Raw genomic sequence first — 20,318 nt, forward strand, 5'->3', positions numbered from 1 at the left:
CCCGGGCGGCGTGGGCACAGCCGCAGTGCCCCGGGCGGCACTGACAGGCTCGCCGGACACGTGCCTCTCTGCACCCCCTGGGCACCCACCACCCACCATGGATCCCCAGAGCGACACAGGTGAGCCCCGGGGACCCCAGGATGGGAGTGTTACCCTCTGCCAGGTGCCGGTCACAGCTGTGTTCCCGCTGCACATCGTTGTATCTCCACTGTGTCCCCGAAGCCCCTCGCCACGGGATGTTGGGGTCCCACAGGGTGCTGTGGCAGTGTCCCACCCACCATGGCGCGTCTGTGCCCGCCGCCGTGTGGGTGTTACCGTGCCAGACACCTGGGGGCGGGGGAGGCCATGGGGGTTGTGCCAGCCGCCCCCCTCCCCCGGGTATCCCAGGCCATGCCAGGTATCCCCCTTCCCAGTTTTCCCAAACCCCCCAGCATTTCTCACGCCCTGGGGAGGCTGAGGCACGGCTCCTGTCACCGCCATGGCGTGGCCCACGTGCGGCTCTTTGCGCGGGGTCCCTGCGGTGCCACGCATGGGGACAGCTGTGGTGACCACGAGGGCCATGCCCGCGCTGTCCTGGCTCCTGCTGGCTCCCCGGCAGAGCCACCCTGTAATTATACCAGTGGGAACTCTGGCAACATGTGGGGGGGGGGGTGTATGTCCTCCCCACCTCCCCAGATAGGAACACACCGCACTGCCAAGCCCCGCGTGCTCCAGAGGGGGAACCTGAGGCACAAGGGCGGTGTCGGAGACCCATGTACCCCTGGATGGACTTGCCGCCAGTTGAGGACGGGGCGGGTGTGTCCCCTCTGCCCCCAAACAGCCCTGGTTGCCGCCGGCCGGTATTTTTGGAGCGGCCGCAGGGCTGGAGCGTTGCCCGGTTGTGCCTGGCACGGGGCTGGCACGCGGCGTGGTGGCACGGGGACACGGTGGCACAGGGACACAGCCTGCCCGCCTCTGCCACCCCCAAGGCGCTTTGCTCGGGGTCACCCTCCTCACTGTGGCTTTGGGTTTGCCTCTGGGAAGGGGGTTTGGGGACCCCCTGCAGGTGCTGTGACTCTCCGGCTGCTATGATGAGTTGGACAGGTCTCAGCTGGGCTGGGTCAATCACAGGGATGTGGCAGAGCCCATCCCTGAGCCCGGGGGTCCCCAGTCACCCCTTGGGGGGCTCTGTGCCCCTGGGGCTCTCCAACTGCACCCTTTTCCCATGCTCATCCCAAAACCAGGCGGTGTCCTGTGGGTGCTGGTACCATCCCCGGGTGCAGCCCCCTGCCCCCCATCTCTTCCATCATGCCTGGGGGTCCCCACTATTCCCCCCTCATCTCCTAGAGGACCCCCTCATCCCCCAGATGTGCCATCACCTCTGGATGGGGCTCTATGGGGAGCCAGGAAGGGGAGCTGGGAGCTGGAAGCTGGAATGGGGGTCTGGCCACAGGAAAGGAGTCCAGGAACCGGGAAGGGGGTCCAGAAGACAAGAGGGCCCATTCCCGCGGCCTCCTGCCCGCTGGCAGCACCAGAAATAGCTGGGCTGACGTCAAGCCCCAAAGCACCCCGGGGGGGGTGGATAGCGGGACGGGGGGTGTCCCAGAAATATCCCGGCTATTAAAAGTCTTGGCTTGGGATTAACGTGATGGTAAATAAACATGGTGGCTGCCGGGGGGTTACACATGGCTGGGACACTGGGGTGGTCACCATTCCCAAAAGGGGAGTCCTCACACCTCAGCCCATTGTCACCCCCTGCTCCGGTTTGTCCCCGTGGAGCTGCTTCGGGACACTAATCCCGTGGGAAGTGTGCTGAGTTGGCATCTGTGTCCCCCGCGCACCTCTTTCCCCGGGGAGGTCTTGTTGGGGGGAGTCAGAGGGTCCTGGGAAGGGGGGGAGGTGTCGTTTGTTTTCATTTGCCCAAAGCGGGGACTAATCCCCCTCTGCACATCCCAGATTTTATTCCCGGCAGCACTGATGCGGATTAACGTCCCTGGCAATTAGGGGGATGTGGAAAGGGGTGTGGGATGGGAGGGGTATTGTGGGGATCCCAGGACCCCCACGGCCCCCCCATGCAGGGCAGCCCCTGTACCCTGTCCCTGGGGTAGTTGGGGTGCAACTGGGTGTTGGGGGGGGCACAGCACACCCCATTCTGCAGGATCTCCTGTGACACACCCCCCCCCAGCACAATTCCCTATTTATAGCCAGCTCCTCCTGTGCACCGGCTATTTCCAGGTGCTGGAGAGAATAGCCTGGATACGGAGGGGGGGGGGCATGGAGGGGACTGTAGGTGAGGTGGGGCCCCTAAGCCCTGCTCTGCCTGGAATGGGGAGGGGAGAACAGTCTACATCCTCTCCCATTCCCCTAAACTCCAAGGGATGCTCTGTGGCCCTCATCTCCCCATCCCCCACTGTTGAGGGGGTGATGGAGGGGTGGGTTTTGGGCTGCATGCACCCCCCAGCCCCTCTGTGGTCCCATTCAGGGGGGGACACAGGTGTCTTTCTGCAGAGGGGGGGTCTGGCCGTGAGCCCCCGCTGGAACTCATGCCCCGCACCCCGCTGCACGCCCCAGGTGAGTGGGAGAGCCTGGCTCCCTGTGCCTCCAAAACCCTCTGATGTCCCCCCCCGCAAAACCCTCTGACATCCTCTCCAAAACCCTGTGACGTCCCCTCTCAATACCTGGTGACATCCCCCCTCAAAACCTAGTGACATCCCCTCTCAAAGTCCGGTGACATCCCCCTGCAAAAGTCAGTGGTGTCCCCCCGGTGAGGTGTGAGTGTAGCAGGGTGAGGGGTGTGCAAGGGGAAGAGCTGCTCTCCTTGCGTGAGTGTGCACAGGTGTGCAAGGGGAGAGCTTGTCTTTTGACACTAGTGTGTCGGGGGAGAGCTGCAGCTGTGCAAGGGATAGAGGTACTTTCCTTCCATGAGAGTGTTCAGCTGTGCAAGGGGTAGAGTTGGTCTCCTTGCATGAGAGTGTTCAGGTGTGCAAGGAGGAGAGCTGCTCTTTTTGCATGAGTATGTAAAGGTGTGCACAGGTGTGTTGGGGAGAGCTACGTGTGTGTACAGTTGCGTAAGGGGTAGAACTGCTCTTGTTGCACAGTTGTGTTCAGGCATGCAAAAGGGAGAGCTGCTCTCCTTGCACAAGTGTGCATGGATATGTAAGGGGGAGCTGCACTTCTTACATGGGGGTGCAAGGCAGAGAGCCACTCTCCTTGCACAGAAGTGTGCAAAGGGACCAGCCCTCCTTGCACCAGCGTGCATGGGGTTGGCAATTCTTGCACAAGTGCACATGGGCGTACAATGGGGTAGAGCTGCTCTGCTTGCATATGTGTGTACAGATGTGCAAGAGTAGAAATCACTGGCTTGCCACGAGTGTACATGTGTGCAAGAGGAAGAGCTGCTCTCCTTGCATGAATGCGCACAGGTGTGCAAGAGGAAGAGCTCTCCTTGCACAGGTGTGCAAAGGGAGTGACTGTTGTTGCACAAGTGTACATGAGTGTGCAAAGGGAAGACCACCCCCCCCTGCAAAAAATGTATGTGCAGGGACAGGTGTGCAAAGGCCAGGTGCCCCCAGCCCTAGGGGTGCTGCCCCCATGGTGGGGAAGTATCAGGGAGTCCCTGGGAGGGACCCCAGTCCCTGCTGTGTCTTCATTCCTTGGGACACCCCCCCCCCTCCATGCCCACAAGGAGCTGCTGGGGGGACCCTTCATTTTGGGGGGGCCCTGGGCACTGAGGGGTTAAGCAACACCTGTCCATAGGGGTTGGAGGGGGTACGGGGTGGGGGTCCCTTCATAGGGTAGGGTGATGGCCCTGGCCTGGTGCCAGCCCAAAGCCACCACTGACCACAAAGTGTCAGGTTGGCTCCTCTGGGGTCTATTTGCTGTCCCCTCCCTGGGTGCTGCTCCCTCTTCTCCCTCCTGAAAGGGCTGGGTGCTGACCCCCCCTCCCCCATTACACCCCAACACCCACCGGGGGCCGTTGGTTAGCCCCCAAACTGGGGTGTGTCAGGTCTAGGGGGTGCAGGAGTGCCCCAATGCACTCCCCTAAAATATGTTCCTCCAGGAGAAACAAACCCCCTCCCCCAACCCCAAGAGTGATTTGGGGTGGGGAGGGGGGCTGGGGGTTCATCTCTTGCATGTTAAGGCGGGGCTGGCACTGACTTGGGACTGGTTGTGTCTGGGCGTGCTGGTTACTTTGGGGGGGTGCTGCCTGGTTTAGGGGGCTGGCTCATACTAGGGGGACTGATTAGTACTGGGGAGAGAGGGGGCTGGTTGGGATATGGGGGGGTACATCTTGGCTTGGGGTCTGGTTGGTATATTAGGGATTGGCACTGGGAGGGACTGGTTATCTTGGGGGGTGCTGCCTGGCTTGAGGGGCTGGCTCATACTGGGGGAGACTGGGAGGGAGGGTTGGTTAACACTGGGGTGCTACTTGGTGTGTTGGGGGCTGGTTGGCATCAGGGGGAGGTGGTTGGTTTGAGGGGATGCTGATTAGCTTGGGGGAATGCTGTCAAGCTTGGGGCAGGCTGGTTCATACTGGGGAGGGGCTGGTTAGTACTGGGGAGGGGGGACTTGTTGGTTATGGGGGTGCCAATTAGCTTGGGGGCTGGTTGGTATTGGGGGACTGGTTGATACTGGAGGGGCTGGTTGGTATATGGGGAGACTGGCTGGCACTGGGGGGACTGGTTAGTTTGGGGAGATGCTGCCTGTTTTGGGGGGCTGGCTCATACTGGGAGGGGGTGGTTGCACTGGGGAGGTGGGGCTGGCTGATTTGTGGGGGGAATGGTTGGCATTGGGGGGGCTGATTAGTTTTGGGGGACAAGCTGCCTGGCTTGGGGGGCTAGTTAGCTTGGGGAGGGTACTGCCTAGTTGGGGGGCTGATATTTGGGGGGCCTGGTTGGCACTGGGGGTGTGCAGCAGGGTACGGTGCACGGGGGATTGGCAGGTTTTGGGGGTGCTGGCTGCCCTCCAGGGACGCTGGCATGCCCCCGGGGGTGGGGGTCTGTCAGAATGGGGCGGGAAGCTGGGGCTGTCTCACCTCCGCGCACGGTGACGTCCATGGGTCCGTCCGGGCACACGTCAGTGCCCGACATGCAGCCGCGCCAGGTTGGGAGGGCTGCGGGGAGGGAAGGTGTGGGGAGGCGCATTAACATTCAGCGCGTGCCCCCCGCCCCCGCCTTCCTGTTTGCGTGGGGGAGGGGGAGGGCTCAAGGGGGGCTGGCCCAGACGCTGAGTCCCCTCCCCGAGTCCTTTGCTGATGGAGGTGGTGGTGGGAGGGAGGATATCTGTGCCCCTCGGTTTTCGCTGGGGAGTTTAAGGGGGATGTTTGGGGATGGGGGGCCTCGGTCTTGCCCTCTTCCCCCCCTCCGCCCCCCCGGTTACCCTTGGGTTGGTTGTTGTGTGTTGCAAATGCAGGAGCTTGCATTGGGGGGACCCCCATGTGGTTTTGGTTTTTTTTTGGCGTGGATGGAGGGAGAATCCCGGGCTAATCCAGGAGTTTGGAAGCTGGGGAGAGACCCCCAAGGGCTTTATGGGAGAGGCTGATCACTGACACCCCTCCCTCCTCCTCCCCCCGGCACCCTCAGGTACCCCTGAGCCATCCCCTCCCATCCCCCTCGTCACTGGGAATGCCCGGCTTCTTCCCCATCCCTGGGACACCCTCAAACTGTTCCCAGCTACCCTCCCCACCCTGGGACACCCCAAAACTGCACTGGGTTGACACTCCCATCTCTGGAACACCCCTATACTGTCCCTTGAAGTTCCACTGCCCCCCATCATCCCTGGGACACTCCCAAACCACTCTCAGTTCTCTCCCCACTGCTGGGACCCCCCAGAACTGCCCTTTAAACAAGTCTTATCCCTCCCATCATTCCTGGTACAACCCCAGCACCCCCTTCCCCCCGCCCCATCATTCCTGAGACACCCCCAAGCTAATCCCATTTCTCCTCTCCATCCCTGGCACACCCAAAAACTGTTCCCAGCTCCCCTCCCTATTCTTAGGACACCCCCAAACTGCCCCCAGCTTTTTCCCCTCTCACTGACACTCCCAAACTGCCCCTAATTCCCCTCCGACATCCCTGGGCACCCCAAAACTGCCCCTTTAAGGAAGTCCCATCAACATTTTTGAGACACCTCCAAGTCACTCCCGTTTCCCTCCCCCATCCTTGAGACACCCCAAAATGCCCCTTAACAAAGTTCCAGCCCTCCTATCATTCCCGGGACACCTGCAAGCCACTGTTGTTTCTCCCCTACATCCCTGGGGCACCCTAAAACCACCCCTTCAACAAGTCCCTGCCCCCACCATACCCCTGGAACCCATTCCCCAGGCTGCTTCCAGCCCAACCTCCCCCCACCGTGACCCGGTGTGGCCCCGCAGGGCCAGAGGGGCCGGGGCTGGAGGCCGCGGGGTTGGACGCGGGGCTGGCAACGGCACGGGAGCAGCAGCTGCAGCGGGAGCTGGTGGCCCTGAAGCAGCAGCAGCAGCTCCAGAAGCAGCTGCTCTTCGCCGAGTTCCAGAAGCAGCATGAGCACCTCACACGCCAGCATCAGGTCCAACTCCAGAAGCACCTCAAGGTATGAGGGGGGGGAGCCTTGGGGGGTGGACTGGGGGGATGGAGCTGTTGGGGGAGATACTGAGGGTGGTGGAGTCATGGGAAGGGATATGGGGGGTGACGGAGCTATTGGAGGGGGGATACCGCAGCTGATGGAGCAATGGGGGGATGAAGGAGGGAGGTTGGGGGAAGGGAGATTTTGGAGATCACTGTTCTGGGGTGATGCAGCTATTGGGGAGGATACTGGGGGTGATGGAACTCTTGGGGAAGATGCTGGGGGTGATGCAGCTGTTGGGAGGGAGGTTGGAGGAATGGAGATGTGGGGGATCACTGATCGGGGGTGATGCAGCTCTTAGGAGGTGATTGAGGATGATGGAGCCATTGGGCTAGGTACCGGGGGTGATGGAGCTATTGGGGGGAATACTGGGGGTGATGGAGATGGGGGGTATCACCTGTCTGAGGTGCTGGAGCTGTGGGAGGAGGATAGTGGGGGTGATGGAACAGTTGGAGGATGATGGAGCGGTTGGTGTGATGGAAATACTAGGTATCACTGATTTGGAGTGGTGGAGGTGTTGGAGATGATAGCAGGGGTGATGGGGTTGAGGGGGGTGATGGAACCAGGGGGGTGATACTGGGGCTGATGGAAATAAAAGGCAATAGAGCTATTGGAAAGATATTGGTAGTGATGGAGGTAAGAGATATCACCTGTCTGAGATGATGGAGCTGTTGGGGGGATATTGGGGGTGATGGCATTGTTGGGGGTGAGACTGGGGGTGATGAAGCCACAGGGGGGTAATGGAGCTATTGGGGATAATGGAACTGTGGGATAACATTTGTCCGGTGTGATGGAGCTTCTGGGAGGGTTGCTGGGGGTGATGGAGCTATTGGGGTTGAGGGAACTGTCAGGTATTGCCTCTGTGGGGTGATGGAGCTGTTGGGAGTGAGGTGGTGGGGGGATGGAGATGGGGGGGTATCTGTAATCTGGGATGATGGAGTGATTGGGGGGTGATTGGGGGTGATAGAGCCACTGAGGGGATTTGGGGTGCCAGAGCCATGGGCCATCATGTTCCTTGGGGTGCTGGAGCTGTGGGTTGTCATCCTGGCATACCAAAGCCAGGTGGGGAGAAGGGGGCAGGGCAGTGCATCCCTCCGGTGTGGTTGTGCTCCGGGAGTCCCATCCCTGTCCCCCTATGCCCCCCTACCCTGCAGCAGCAGCAGGAGGCCCTGGCCGCCCGCCGGCAGCAGGAGCTGGAGCAGCAGCGGCAGCGGGAGCGGCAGGAGCTGGAGCAGCAGCGCCTGGAGCAGCTCCAGAGCCTGCGCCCCAAGGACAGGGGCCGTGACAGTGAGCGAAGGAGCATCGGGGGGCTGGGGGCATCTGGAGGGCTAGGGAGGGGGCTGGCAGCAATTGGGGCTGGGGGTGAGTGGGGGTAATGGGAGGCAGAGGGCTCCGGGGGGCAGTGGGACTTGGGGAATGGAGGCAGTTGAAGCTGGGGGGTGTTGTGGACTGTGGGGCTGTAGGCTGGATTTGGGAGAATGGGAGGCAACAGGTTCTGGGGGGAAGTGGGGCTGGGGGCATCTCTATGGGGGCTGTGGGAGTGGGTAGTGATGGGGGCTGGGGAGTGGGTGGGGGGCTGGGAGGGGAGTGGGCTCTGGGTGGGGACAGTGGGACTTCACAGATCTTGGGGGAACAGGTGGCAGTTGTGAGGCTGGGGGCAGTGGGGACATGGGGGGCTGTGGGGGGAAGGGGGCAGTGGGGCTGGGTGCATTGGGGGTCTGTGGGAAATAGGGGCTGGGAGCATCTGGAGTTGGGGTGCTAGGAGCTGGTTTGGGGGGAAGGGAAGGCAATGGAACCTGGAAGGGCTGAGGGCTCTGACAGGGACTGGTTGCAACAGGGAGTGGGGGAGCAAGGGAGGTCTGGGGGTAATGGGGTCTGGGGTGGGATGGGGGGCTGTGGGGTGCATTGGGGGCACTGGGGACAGTGTACTCAGAGGGGACGGTGGGACTGGGGGTGCTGAGGGCATCTTGGGGCTGTAGTGGGGATGTACTGCCTCTCTGACCCCCTCGTGCCACCCAGGTGCCATTGCCAGCACTGAGGTGAAGCTGAAGCTACAGGAGTTCCTGCTCAGCAAGACGAAGGAACCGGGCCCTGGCCCTCCCAACCATTCCCTCCCCCAGCACCCCAAATGTTGGTAGGTGACCCACAGGACCCCCATAAACCACCTCGTGGGGGAAACCCAGGTGTCCTAGCGGGGTCTCTGCCACCTTCCCCCCCTGGCCTAGGGCTCACCACACCTCGTTGGACCAGAGTTCCCCCCCGCAGACTGGCAGCCCAGGGACCCCCCCATCCTACAAGCTCCCCCTCCTCGGCACCTATGAAGGCCGGGATGACTTTCCTCTCCGGAAAACTGGTGGGTGCCAGTGGGCGGGGAGGGCATGATGAACCTCCAGGGGAGGTGACACCTTTTGGGGTTACACCTTTTGGGGTGACACCTTTTGGGGTCCCCCCAGCCTCGGAGCCCAACCTGAAGGTGCGGTCGCGGCTGAAGCAGAAGGTGGCGGAGCGGCGGAGCAGCCCCCTCCTGCGGCGCCGTGATGGCTCCGTGCTCAGCGCCTTCCGCAAGCGCCACGTCGAAATCACCGGTGTGTCCCCCAGGGGGCACGTGTGATGGCATGGGCCACGTGGGAGGTCGTGGGTAGGGGACCTGCCACCTGCCTTTCCCCAGGTCACTTGGCGGTACCCTGGAGTGCCCAGGAGGGACCTGCATCCCTGTCCTTGTGGCTGCACGGGATTGTGGGACACGTGTGCTGCTGGACACATGGACATGTGTGCTTGGACGCTCACTGTGCAGCAGGAGTGTGCATGTCTGTGCACACACTTGAGCATGTGTATGCTTCTGCACATCTGTGCAACATGAGGACACTGATGCTGCGCATATTTGAAGCATGAGTGTGCACATCATATGTGTGCTTGTGCAACAGGAGTGCACTCACTGCTGCTGCACACGCTTGTGGAACGTGTGCACGCACACGTGCTTGTTCCTGTGGGAGATTTTTCACATACGCTTGAGCAACACACATCCCCCCCAAGGCAAATGCTTGTGCAACAGGAGCGCATGTCTGTGCATGCACTTGTGCACACACTTGTGCATGTGTGTGCTTCTGTACATCGTGCTTGTGCTGCAAGAGAGCACAGTGCTGCGTCAGCTGTGTGCGAAACATGCACACGTGGTTGTGCAAAGTGAGTGCATGCATGCTTCTGCATGTGTGTGCTTGTGCAACAGGAGGGCACAGTGCTGCTGCACACGTGTGTGGAACATGTGCGCAGTGGTGCGCACATACTTGTTGCTGTGTGAGTTTTTTCATATGTATGATTGTGCGACATGCGTGCACATGCACACTTATGGACACACTTGTACAACATGAATGCACATCTGTACACACGTGTGTGCTTCTGCACATGCTTGTGCAGCACGTGTGCTTGTGCACGTGTTTGCAGCAAGTGTGCATGACACGCTTCATGACATGCTTGTACAATAGGAGTGGGTGTACTGCTGCTGCACACGCTTGTGGAACACATGCACACACATGTGCTTGTTCCTGTGGGAGATTTTTAACGTGTGCTTGCACAGCACTTGTGTACACACGTGTGTCTGTGTAACACGAATGCACACATCTGCACACGCACACATGTGTGCTATTCTGTGTATGTTCCTATACAACACAAGTGCACACATTTTCCTGCACACACTAATCCATGCATGTGCTTTTGCGGTGGTGCAATACATGTGCACAGGTGTGCTGGTTCGGCTGGTTCCCTTGCACACCTTTGTGTGCACTGGGGGCGCTATCGCCCTCTCCCCGAGGTGGGTGGGGATCCCTGTGTCCTGTCCCTGTGTGTGACACACATGTGTGCTACAGTGTCCTCGGTGTGCAGCAGTGCCCCAGGATCGGGGCCCAGCTCCCCCAACAGCTCCCACGGTGCCCACAATGGCCTGGCCGCCTCCGTCCCCAACATCCATGCTGAGGTACGGCCTGAGGGGAGGGAGGGAGGGGCACACGTGTGCAGGTGTGTGCTGGGGGTGTGCTCAAAGCGTACATGTATGTTTAGGTGTGTGCTGGAGATGGGCTCAGGGTGCACGTGTATTTAGGTGTGTGCTGGGGGTGTGCTTAGGGTGCACACATGTTCAGGTGTGTGCAGCCAGCGTGTTTGGGTGCACACGTGCTCAAGCGTGTGTAGCCAGTGCATGCATGTTCATGGTACACATGTGTAATCAGGAGTGTGCTAGAGGTGTGGTCAGCATGCACGTGTGTGTGCAGGTGTGTGCTATGGGTGTACTCAAGGTGCACACGTGTCCTCAGGCGTGTGCTGTATGTTTAGGTGCACGTGTGTGCAGGTGTGTGCTGTTAGCAGGCCCAGTGTGAGTGGCACATGCTGGCACAGACGTGCAGAAAACATGTCCTGGTGTGCCCTGGTTCAGATGTGCTTCTGGCGTGTTTTGCCTTGGTACATGCATGCTGATGGCGTGACCTGCCCCCTACACATGTGCTGACGGCATGCTGTGCCCTGGCACACGTGTGCTGATGGTGTGTTGTGCCATGTGGTGCCGCAGCAGCTCCTGCCCCAGCCCCATGCCCTGGCCCTGGACGGGGCCCAGCTCAGCCTCTACACGTCCCCATCGCTGCCCAACCTGTCCCTGGGGCTGCAGGCCACTGTCACTGTCACCAGCGCCCACCTCCCCGTGAGTGGGGGGCATGGGGACCCTCTGAGGGCACGGGGGGTGTGGGGACCCCATGGAGGGGTGGCACAGGGACCTGGAACCCTAGGGAGGGAATATGAGGACCCTCTTGAGGGCATGGGGACAGGAGGACTCCACAGGGGGTGGCACAGGGTCATAGCACCCCATGGGGAGGATGTGGGGACTCCCTGGGGATATGGGGACTCCACGGTGGGTGGCATGGGGACCTGGCACCCCGTAGGGACTGTGGGGGTATCCCGAAGAGGGATGGTACAGGGACCCCATTAGGACCAGGAATCCTGTGGGGAGGGATGTGGGAACACAACAGGGAGTGGAATGGGGACCTGATACCCTTTTGTGGGAGGATGTGGGGCACCCATGGTGACCATGTGGGGACCTCATGGGAGTGGCACTCCACGGGGTGGTGTTAGGACTCCCAAGTGCCACCCACATCCCCTCAGGCGTCCCCCAAGCTGTCGCCGCAAGCCGAGGGTGAGCGCCCTGGAGTGCCCCCCCTGTGCCCTGGGACTGCCCTCACCGGGAAGTTCCTGAGCACATCCTCAATCCCGGGATGCCTACTGGGGGTTGCCCTGGACGGGGACCCCCAGGCCAGCCCCCCATCTCTGCTGCAGCACGTCCTACTGCTGGAGCAGGCGCGGCAGCAGAGCACCCTCATCGCTGGTGAGGCCCCACTTCCCCGAGTCTCACCCCGGTTTCCCCTCAGTCCTTCCTCAGTTCCCCCTCAGTTTCCCTGCAATCCTTCCCCAGTTCCTTCCCCAGTTTTCTCTCATTCCTGCCCGTTTCCCCCCAGTCCTCCCCCAGTTTATCCCTAGTTCTGCCTCAGTTTTCTCCCAGTTCTTCCATGGTCCCCTTGCCCAGTCCTGCTCCCCAATTCCTTCTCAGTCCTGATCTACTTTTCTCTGTTCTCCCCCAGTCCTCCTTTAGTTCTTCCCCAGTCTTTCTACAATTTCCTCCCTGTCCTGCCCTGATCTCCCACTAGTCCTTCCCTAGTTCACCTCTAATCTTGTCCCAGATGCCCTCTGTGCTCCACTTTCCCCCGCAAGTCCTTCCCCAGTTCTCCCCCAGTCCTGACCAGTTATCTCCAGTCCTACCCTGATTTTCTTCCAGTCCCTCCCCAGCTTCCTCCCAGTCCTTCCCCAGTTCCCCCCACATTCTTTCCCCAGTTTCCCCTGCCTACAGCCCCCCACTCTCATCACCCCCAGCTGCACTGGGGAGGTCTGGGGGGTATCGGGTGTTCCACTGACCCGGTGCCCCCCAGTGCCCCTGCACGGCCAGTCCCCACTGGTGACAGGGGAGCGCGGAGGGGGTCCCCGTGGGAACAAACTGCCTCGGCACCGGCCCCTGAGCCGCACCCAGTCATCCCCGCTGCCGCAGAGCCCCCAGGCCCTGCCCCACGGCCCCCTCCAGCACCACTTCCTTGACAAGCAGCAGATCCAACTGGGCAAGGTGGGCTGCCCTGGGTCTGGGGGTGGGCATGGGGTGGTTATGGGGTGAGAGTGGGCTGGCAGTGGGGTGAGCATGGGGTGTATGTGATGTGGGAAATGGGGTGTGGGGTGGGCATGGGGGGTATGTGGAATGGGAACGGGGTGTGGGGTGTAAGTGGTGTGGGTGTGGGGAATGGGATGGACGTGGGTTGGGCATGGGGTGCGTGTGGTGTGGGGAATGGGGCATAGGGTGTATGTGGTGTGGGGAATAAGGCATGGAATGGTGTGGGCTGGGCGTGGGGTGAGTATGGGACTGGACTTGGGAGGGCGTGGGGTGAGCATGGGGTGTATGTGGGGTGGGAATGGGGCATGGGCTGGGATGTTGGGTAGCCGTGGGCCACCCTGACACACCACTAACTCCACCAAATACAGCTGAGGGGTGTGAGGTTGCAAACGGGGGAAACTGAGGCAAGGGAGGGGAAATTGGAGACAACTGGGAAGAGGAGGGTATGGGGTGGCTATGGGGTGACTGTAGGGGATGGGGTGGGCATGGGCTGCATATGGGGTGGGTTCTGAGGGGACCACAGGGTGGGTGTGGAGTTGCTGTAGGGCATGGGGTAGGGCAGACGGGGTATAGGGGTGCAAGGGGTCACTAACGCCGCCCTGCCCCCCAGCTACTCCCCAAGGCGGGGGAGCTGGCACGGCAGCCCCCCACCCACCCCGAGGAGACAGAGGAAGAGCTGACGGAGCAGCAGTCACCCCCCCCGGGCGAGGGGGTCTCCCCCAGCCTTCCCCTCGTCCAGCCCCTCACCCTGATCTTCCCGGAGGCTGGGGACCCCCCGGAGCAGCTGCAGGACCCCGAGGGCTGCCAGGGGCTGGGGGACAGCGGGGACGAGGCTGAGGGCACCAGGGACCCCGATGTCACCGAGGTGGGCATCACCTACAAGCAGGTAAGACTTTGGGGGGGCCCAAATCCCCCCAGACTCCCTAAATGCCCCCACCACGAGCATCCTGTGCATCCTTTGCCCCTGCTCTGCACCCAGCTGTGTGTCCTCCCCTATTTTTGGGGTGATGCCGCAGTGATGACTCGGAAGGGTCGGTGAGTCATCTCCCCCCTCCATCCCCCGTCCCCACCACCCCCGCACTGTGACCCCCCCGTCCTCTGCAATGACTCATCCCCCATCCCCCCTCTTGGCCCTGGGGGCTGATGGAGGGTCATGTTGGGGTATCCCCCCCAGGTGTACCCCGAGGCGTCGCTGCAGCTTTACTCCACACCCCCCTTGGGGGTCTTGGCACTGTCCCACCCAGCCCTTGCCCGCACCCAGTCGTCCCCTGCCAGCGTCAAGCCTCCCATGCCCGAGGGGCCCCCCAAGCACCTCTTCACCACAGGTACAGGGGCAACAGGGGTTGGGGTACCTCTGTCCCTTAGAATTCTTCTGTCCCTTGGGGTTCCATGTCCCTCAGGGTGTCACCTGTCCCGTGGGATCCCCCTGGCCCTGTATCCCGTGGGTGCCCCATCCTGTGGTAGACTCCAGGGATGTCTGTGTCGTCCCACCCCAAATGTCCCATTCCTTGGTGGGGTTGGGGGTGACCCTGTCAAATGGGATCCCCTTGTCCCATGGGGTTCCCAATCTCTCAGGGTGTTTGGGGTCCTGCTGTCCCCTGGAGTTTCCCATCCTTCAGGGTGCCTGTGTCCCAATGAGCCCCTCTCCCGTATGGTTTCCCATCCCTCAGAGTGTCTGGGATTCTCCCTGTCCTACGGGATCCCCCTATCCCCTGGGGTTCCCAATAGCTTGGGGTGCCCAGGTGTCCCCATGTCCCATGGAATCCTTCTGTTCAGGGGTTCCCAATAGCTTGGGGTGCCCAGGTGTCCCCATGTCCCATGGAATCCTTCTGTTCAGGGGTTCCCACTTGCTTGGGGTGCCTGTGGTCTCTCCCTGTCCCTTGGGGCTCCCAGTCCCTTGGGTTGCCCAGGGATCCTCCTATTCCACAGATTTCCCCTGTCCCTTGGGGTTCCCAATTGCTCAGGGTGCCCAAGGGCCCCCATATCCTACGGGATCCCCCTTATTCCATGGGTTCCCCCTGTCCTTTGGGGTTCCCATTCCCTTGGGATACCCATGTTTCCCCCTATTCTACAGATTCCCCCTGTCCCCTGGGGTTCCCAATCCTCTGGGGTGCCCAAGGGTCCCTCAATCCTGTGGGATCCCTCCATCCCCTGGGGTGCCCGTGTCCCCTCAGCACCCCACCCCCAGGGTCATCCACCCTGGGAGGGGGTGCTGGGGGTCCGGTGCCAGGTGTGCTGCTGGCACAGGTGTGGTGTATGACACATTCATGCTGAAGCACCAGTGCACCTGCGGGAACACCACAATCCACCCGGAGCACGCTGGCCGCATCCAGAGCATCTGGTCCCGGCTCCAGGAAACTGGCCTGCTCGGAAAGTGCGAGGTGAGGAGAGGACTCTGTGTTCCAGAGGGGGGCTGGGGTTGGCTTGGGGAGAGGAGGGTCTCACACCTGTGCCCCCTTTCCCAGCGGATCCGGGGCAGAAAGGCAACACTGGAGGAGATCCAGACGGTGCACTCAGAGCACCACACGCTGCTCTATGGCACCAGCCCCCTCAACCGCCAGAAACTGGACAGCAAGAAGCTTCTGGGTGGGTGTTAGGTGTAGAGGTGCCCCTATCCCATGGGATTCCCCTGTCCTATGGGATTCCCAATTGTTTGGGGTGCTCAGAGGTCCCCCTATTCCATGGAATCCTCCCGTCCCCTAGGGTTCCTAATTCTTTGGACTGCCCACGGGATTCCTCAGTGCCATGGGATCCCCCAGTCCCATGAGATCCCGCTGGTGTTCCCAGTCCTTCGGGTTGCCCAGGAGTGCCCCTATTCCTGGGATCCCCCATCCCCTGCAGTTCCCAGTCCTTTGGGGTCCCCAGGGTTGCCCTTATCCCCTGGGATCCCCCTGTCCCCTGGGTTTCCCAATCCTTTGGGGTGCCCAGGGATGCCCCTATCCCTGGGATGCCCCTGTCCCCGCTGTCCCCATCCCACCATGCCGCTCTATCCCTCAGGTCCAATCACGCAGAAGACGTACGCGGTGTTGCCGTGTGGTGGCATCGGGGTGAGTCTGGGGGGCAGAGGGGGTCTCTGGGGTGGGCTGGCCCTGCTGACTCCCAGTGTCCCCCTCCAGGTGGACAGTGACACAGTGTGGAATGAGCTGCACTCGTCGAGCGCGGTGCGCACAGCCGTGGGCTGCCTGCTAGAGCTGGCCTTCAAGGTGGCTGAGGGCGAGCTCAAGGTGAGCGTGGTCTTGCAAATTCACCTGGGCTGTGACAGTCCTTGTGCACACTCATATGTATGTGTGTGGTCTTGCAAATTCACCTGGGCTGTGACAGTCCTTGTGCATATTCATATATATGTGTGTTGCCTTACACACTTACCTGGGCTGTGACACTTTTGTGCATATGTGTGCTCCTTGTACACTCATTTGGGGTGTGACAGGCTCTGTGAATACTCGTGTGTGTGTGTACTGCCTTACACACTCATCTGAGGTGTGACAATCCCTGTGCACATTCATGTGCATGTGCTGCCTTCTTGCACACTCCTCTGGGGTGTGGTAACCCTTGTGCAAGCTCTCGTACATGTGTGTTGCTTTTTTGCACACTCCCCTGGGGCGAGATGGTCCTTGTGCAAGGCTGAGCACATAGGTGCTGCTCTCTTGCGCACTCCCCTGAGTGCAGGGCTCATTGTGCCAGCTCATGTGCAGACATGCTGCCTTCCTGCATGTGTCCCTGCCTGTCCCAAGTGTCCCTTTGTCCCTCTGTGTCCTGCAGCACACATGTCCCTTTGTGTCCCACACATGTTGCTTTGTGTCCCCACCCCATGTGTGTCACTCTGTCCCCGCACTACATGTTCCTTTGTGTCCTTAAACCACTTCTCAGCATTGCAGTCACAGAATATTCTGAGTGGGAAAGGACCCACAGGGATCATTGAGTCCAACACTTCAAGTGGATGGCCCTGTGTGTTCCTCTCTGTCCCACACGTCTCCCTGTGTCCCATGCGCCTTCCGTTGTCCTTATGTCCCACATGTGTCCTGTCTGTCCAACACACATCCCTTTCTGTCCACAGAACGGCTTCGCTGTCATCCGCCCCCCGGGCCACCATGCTGAGGAGTCCACGGCCATGTGAGTGTGGGGACAGGGCTGGGACCCTTGCCCAGGGAGGGACCCCACAGTGTCTTGGGTATCACCCACCACTGAATGAATGTCCCCTGTCCTTCATCCTCTTTTGTCCCCAGGGGCTTCTGCTTCTTCAACTCAGTAGCCATCTCAGCCAAGCTGCTGCAACAGCGGCTCAGCGTGGGCAGGATACTCATCGTGGACTGGGTATGGGGGACAGGGGGACCCCTCCACAGGTGATGGGGACCCCGTGGTTGGGTGTGTGGGGGGTCCCTGACATCACAGATGCACCCCCAGGACATCCACCATGGGAATGGGACCCAGCAGGCCTTCTACAGTGACCCCCATGTGCTCTACATTTCCCTGCACCGCTACGATGACGGCAACTTCTTCCCAGGCAGTGGGGCCCCTGAGGAGGTACAGGAGGGTTTAGGGGAGGGGGTGGAGGTCCCCCTGTGCCCCCCTGGCCCTGGATGTGGCACAGGGAGTCACCTGTGGCTGTGCCTCAGGTGGGCAGTGGGCTGGGAGTGGGCTACAACATCAACATCGCCTGGACCGGTGGCGTCGACCCCCCAATCGGGGACGTGGAGTATCTGACCGCCTTCAGGTGGGGGTCTGGGGGGAGCCTGAGCCTTTGGGGGTTCCCTGGGCTCCGGGGATGTTGCTGGGTCCTGGTGAAACGGTCTCCATGAACTTGGGGGGGTTTCTGCACCCTGAGGAAGGTCCCTGCACCCTTGGGGGGTTCCTTGTGTCCTTAGGGGGATTCCTATGTCTTGGGGAGAGGGTTCCTGTGCCCCTTTAGTGGGGCCTGTATGTCCTGGGTGGTGGCCTCATGCCTTTGGAGGGAGTCCCTGCATCCTGGGAGTGGACCTGTGCCCTTGGGGAGGGGTCCCTACACCCCAGTCCCCATTTCCTGGGAGTTCCCTACACCCTAGGAAGGGTCCCTGGATTAGTGGGGGCGGGGAGTGTGTGTCCCCACACTGTGGGGGAATCCCTGTGTCCTTAGGGAGGTCTCTGTACCCTGGAAGTGGTCACTGCCTCCTTAGGGTTCCCTACACCCTGGGGAGAGTCCATGCACTCTTGGGGGTTCCCCACACCCCAGAGGGGATCTCTGTGTCCTGGGGGCGGTTGTCCCAAATCCCAGAGGATCCCTGTGTTCTGGGGGAGGCTCCTGTCCCCTGGGAGGATCCCAGTGTCCTGTGGGGGAGTGGTCCCTGCATCCTGGGGGTTCCCTGTACCGTGGGAAGGATCCTTGCACCTCGGGGGACTCCCCACAGCCCTTGGTGGGGGGGGGGGGTCCCCTTGCCCCTGGCTGACCCCATGCCTCCCAGGACGGTGGTGATGCCCATCGCCAAGGAGTTCTCCCCAGACGTGGTGCTGGTCTCTGCTGGCTTCGACGCCGTCGAGGGCCACCTGTCCCCGCTTGGTGGCTACTCCGTCACCGCCAAGTGTGAGTGGGGTCCGGGGACATCCTGGGCTGGGGACCCCGGCCCCCCAACCACCCCTCACCCTCCTCCCCGGTGCCCCCCAGGTTTTGGGCATCTGACAAAGCAGCTGATGATGCTGGCGGAGGGCCGGGTGGTGCTGGCACTGGAAGGGGGCCACGACCTGACGGCCATCTGCGATGCCTCCGAGGCTTGTGTTTCCGCCCTGCTCGGCCTGGAGGTACCCTCGGGGACACCCCAACCCCTGGGGACCCTCCCCAACCCCTGGGGACTTCCCCCGGGCGCAGGGTGTATTGGAGTGCACACCCCATGTTGTGCCTCAGTTTCCCTGCATGGGTTGGTGAGGGGCTGTGGTTCCATCCCTGCTCTCTCTGGGGAGGGTCTGGGGGTACTGGTGGCAGTTTTGGGGGACTGATGTATGTCTACCCTCTGCAGCTGGAGCCCCTGGATCTGTCCCTGCTGCAACAGAAGCCGAATGTGAATGCAGTGGCCACACTGGAGAAGGTCATCGAGATCCAGAGTGAGAACAGGGGGAAGGGGCGGACCTTGATGAGGTTCCTTGGGGGATCTGCAGGTCTGATTCTGTCTTGGTGGGACACAGAAAGGTCACAGGGGTACTCCAGTGGGGCAGCCCTGGCTTTGTCCTTGGCGTGGGAGGAGCTGGAGGGCCTCCAGTGCTGCCACTGGGATCCTGAGGGGGTCCCCAGGGCTCTCTCTTTTGCAGGGGGACCAAGAAGGTTTCCTAGGGATGTCCCTGACAGGGGGGTCTCGGGGTCCCCCAGGTCTGTCCCAGCATGGGGTTTGTGGGAGTCCCCTGGGTCTGCCCCTGCTGTGGGAGTCTTAGGGGGGTCCATCACAGCCATGGGGGGGCTTGGGGACCCCTTCGGTCTGTTCCAGTCCTGGGGGTCCCCAGGGTCTGTCCCAGCATGGGCTTCCTGGGGATCCCTTGAGTCTATCCCAGCCATGTGGGTCTTGGGGGTCCCCCCGTCTGTCCCAGCTGTTGGAGTCTCAGGGGTCCCCTGAGTCTGTTCCTGTCCTGGGGGTCCCCTGAGTCTTTTCCTGTCCTGGGGATCCCCTGAGTCCATCCCAACCATGGGATCCCTGGGGTCCCCTGGGTCTCTTCCTGCTGTGAGAGTCTTGGGGATCCCCTGGGTCCAAATCAACCATGTGGTCCCTGGGAGTGCCCTGAGTCTTTTCCTGTCCTGGGGATCCCCTGAGTCCATCCCAACCATAGGATCCCTGGGGTCCCCTGGGTCTCTTCCTGCTGTGAGAGTCTTGGGGATCCCCTGGGTCCATATCAACCATGTGGTCCCTGGGAGTCCCCCAGCGCTTTGTCAGCCCTGTTGGTCTTGGGTGCCCCCTGGGTCCATCTCTGCCATGGGATCCCTGGGTGCCCCCTGGCTCCATCTCAGCCATGGGGTCCCTGGGGGTCCCTTGGTCCCTCCTAGCCCAGGGGTCCCCTGTCACGCTGCCTCCACAGGCAAGCACTGGGGGTCTGTGCGGCGCTTCGCAGCAGCCGTGGGCCGGTCCCTGCTGGAGGCCCAGCGCGGGGAGGCCGAGGAGGCCGAGACGGTGACAGCCATGGCCCTGCTCTCGGTGGGCACTGAGCAGGCTGGAGGAGACCCCCAGCCCAGGTATGGCCCCGGGGACCCCGTTGGGTGTGCAGGCACACGGGTCATTGGGTGGGACATGTGTGTCACTGGGGTGGGTGCATGGAGCCATGTGTCATTGTGGAGAGGGACACACGTCCCTGGGATGTGCATGTGGCCACATGCGTGTGTGTTCAGGGGGGACACATGTCTCTGGGGTGAGCGTGGAGCCACATTGTGTCATGGGGGAGCTGCATGTTCCTTTGGGGTTGTGCACAGATCCATGTATGTCCTTGGGGGACATGTGTCCCTGGGGGTATGCAAGTCCTGAGGGCTCTGTATGGAGTCACAGGTGTCCCCTGGGCTGTGCATGGAGCCATGTGTGTCACTTGGGGGGGCTGCACGTTC

The 20,318-nt window shown here is 61.4% G+C and overlaps 1 protein-coding gene across 9 annotated transcripts in view; it reads left to right on the forward strand.

Annotated features, from left to right (window-relative positions):
- The window catches only part of HDAC5 (histone deacetylase 5), a 22,131-nt gene continuing 1,813 nt past the window's right edge, over window positions 1–20,318 (forward strand). Inside the window, exons 1-25 of one of the 9 annotated variants that reach the window (XM_050327905.1) lie at window positions 1–119; window positions 2,488–2,550; window positions 6,353–6,549; window positions 7,737–7,869; window positions 8,602–8,716; window positions 8,808–8,935; window positions 9,036–9,167; window positions 10,446–10,552; window positions 11,138–11,266; window positions 11,725–11,944; window positions 12,543–12,730; window positions 13,383–13,658; window positions 13,947–14,097; window positions 15,020–15,153; window positions 15,238–15,358; window positions 15,770–15,819; window positions 15,889–15,996; window positions 16,827–16,882; window positions 16,996–17,083; window positions 17,174–17,293; window positions 17,386–17,483; window positions 18,208–18,326; window positions 18,408–18,541; window positions 18,757–18,841; window positions 19,802–19,955. In XM_050327905.1, coding sequence (XP_050183862.1) covers window positions 98–119; window positions 2,488–2,550; window positions 6,353–6,549; window positions 7,737–7,869; window positions 8,602–8,716; window positions 8,808–8,935; window positions 9,036–9,167; window positions 10,446–10,552; window positions 11,138–11,266; window positions 11,725–11,944; window positions 12,543–12,730; window positions 13,383–13,658; window positions 13,947–14,097; window positions 15,020–15,153; window positions 15,238–15,358; window positions 15,770–15,819; window positions 15,889–15,996; window positions 16,827–16,882; window positions 16,996–17,083; window positions 17,174–17,293; window positions 17,386–17,483; window positions 18,208–18,326; window positions 18,408–18,541; window positions 18,757–18,841; window positions 19,802–19,955 — 3,128 coding nt within the window. In that variant the 5' untranslated portion in view covers window positions 1–97. The other 8 variants (XM_050327906.1, XM_050327907.1, XM_050327898.1 and 5 more) reach the window with 8 other exon arrangements.

This window comes from Myiozetetes cayanensis, unplaced genomic scaffold (assembly GCF_022539395.1).
Source record: "Myiozetetes cayanensis isolate MyiCay16 unplaced genomic scaffold, myiCay2020 scf35, whole genome shotgun sequence".
In the NCBI taxonomy this organism is placed as follows: Eukaryota; Metazoa; Chordata; class Aves; order Passeriformes; family Tyrannidae; genus Myiozetetes; species Myiozetetes cayanensis.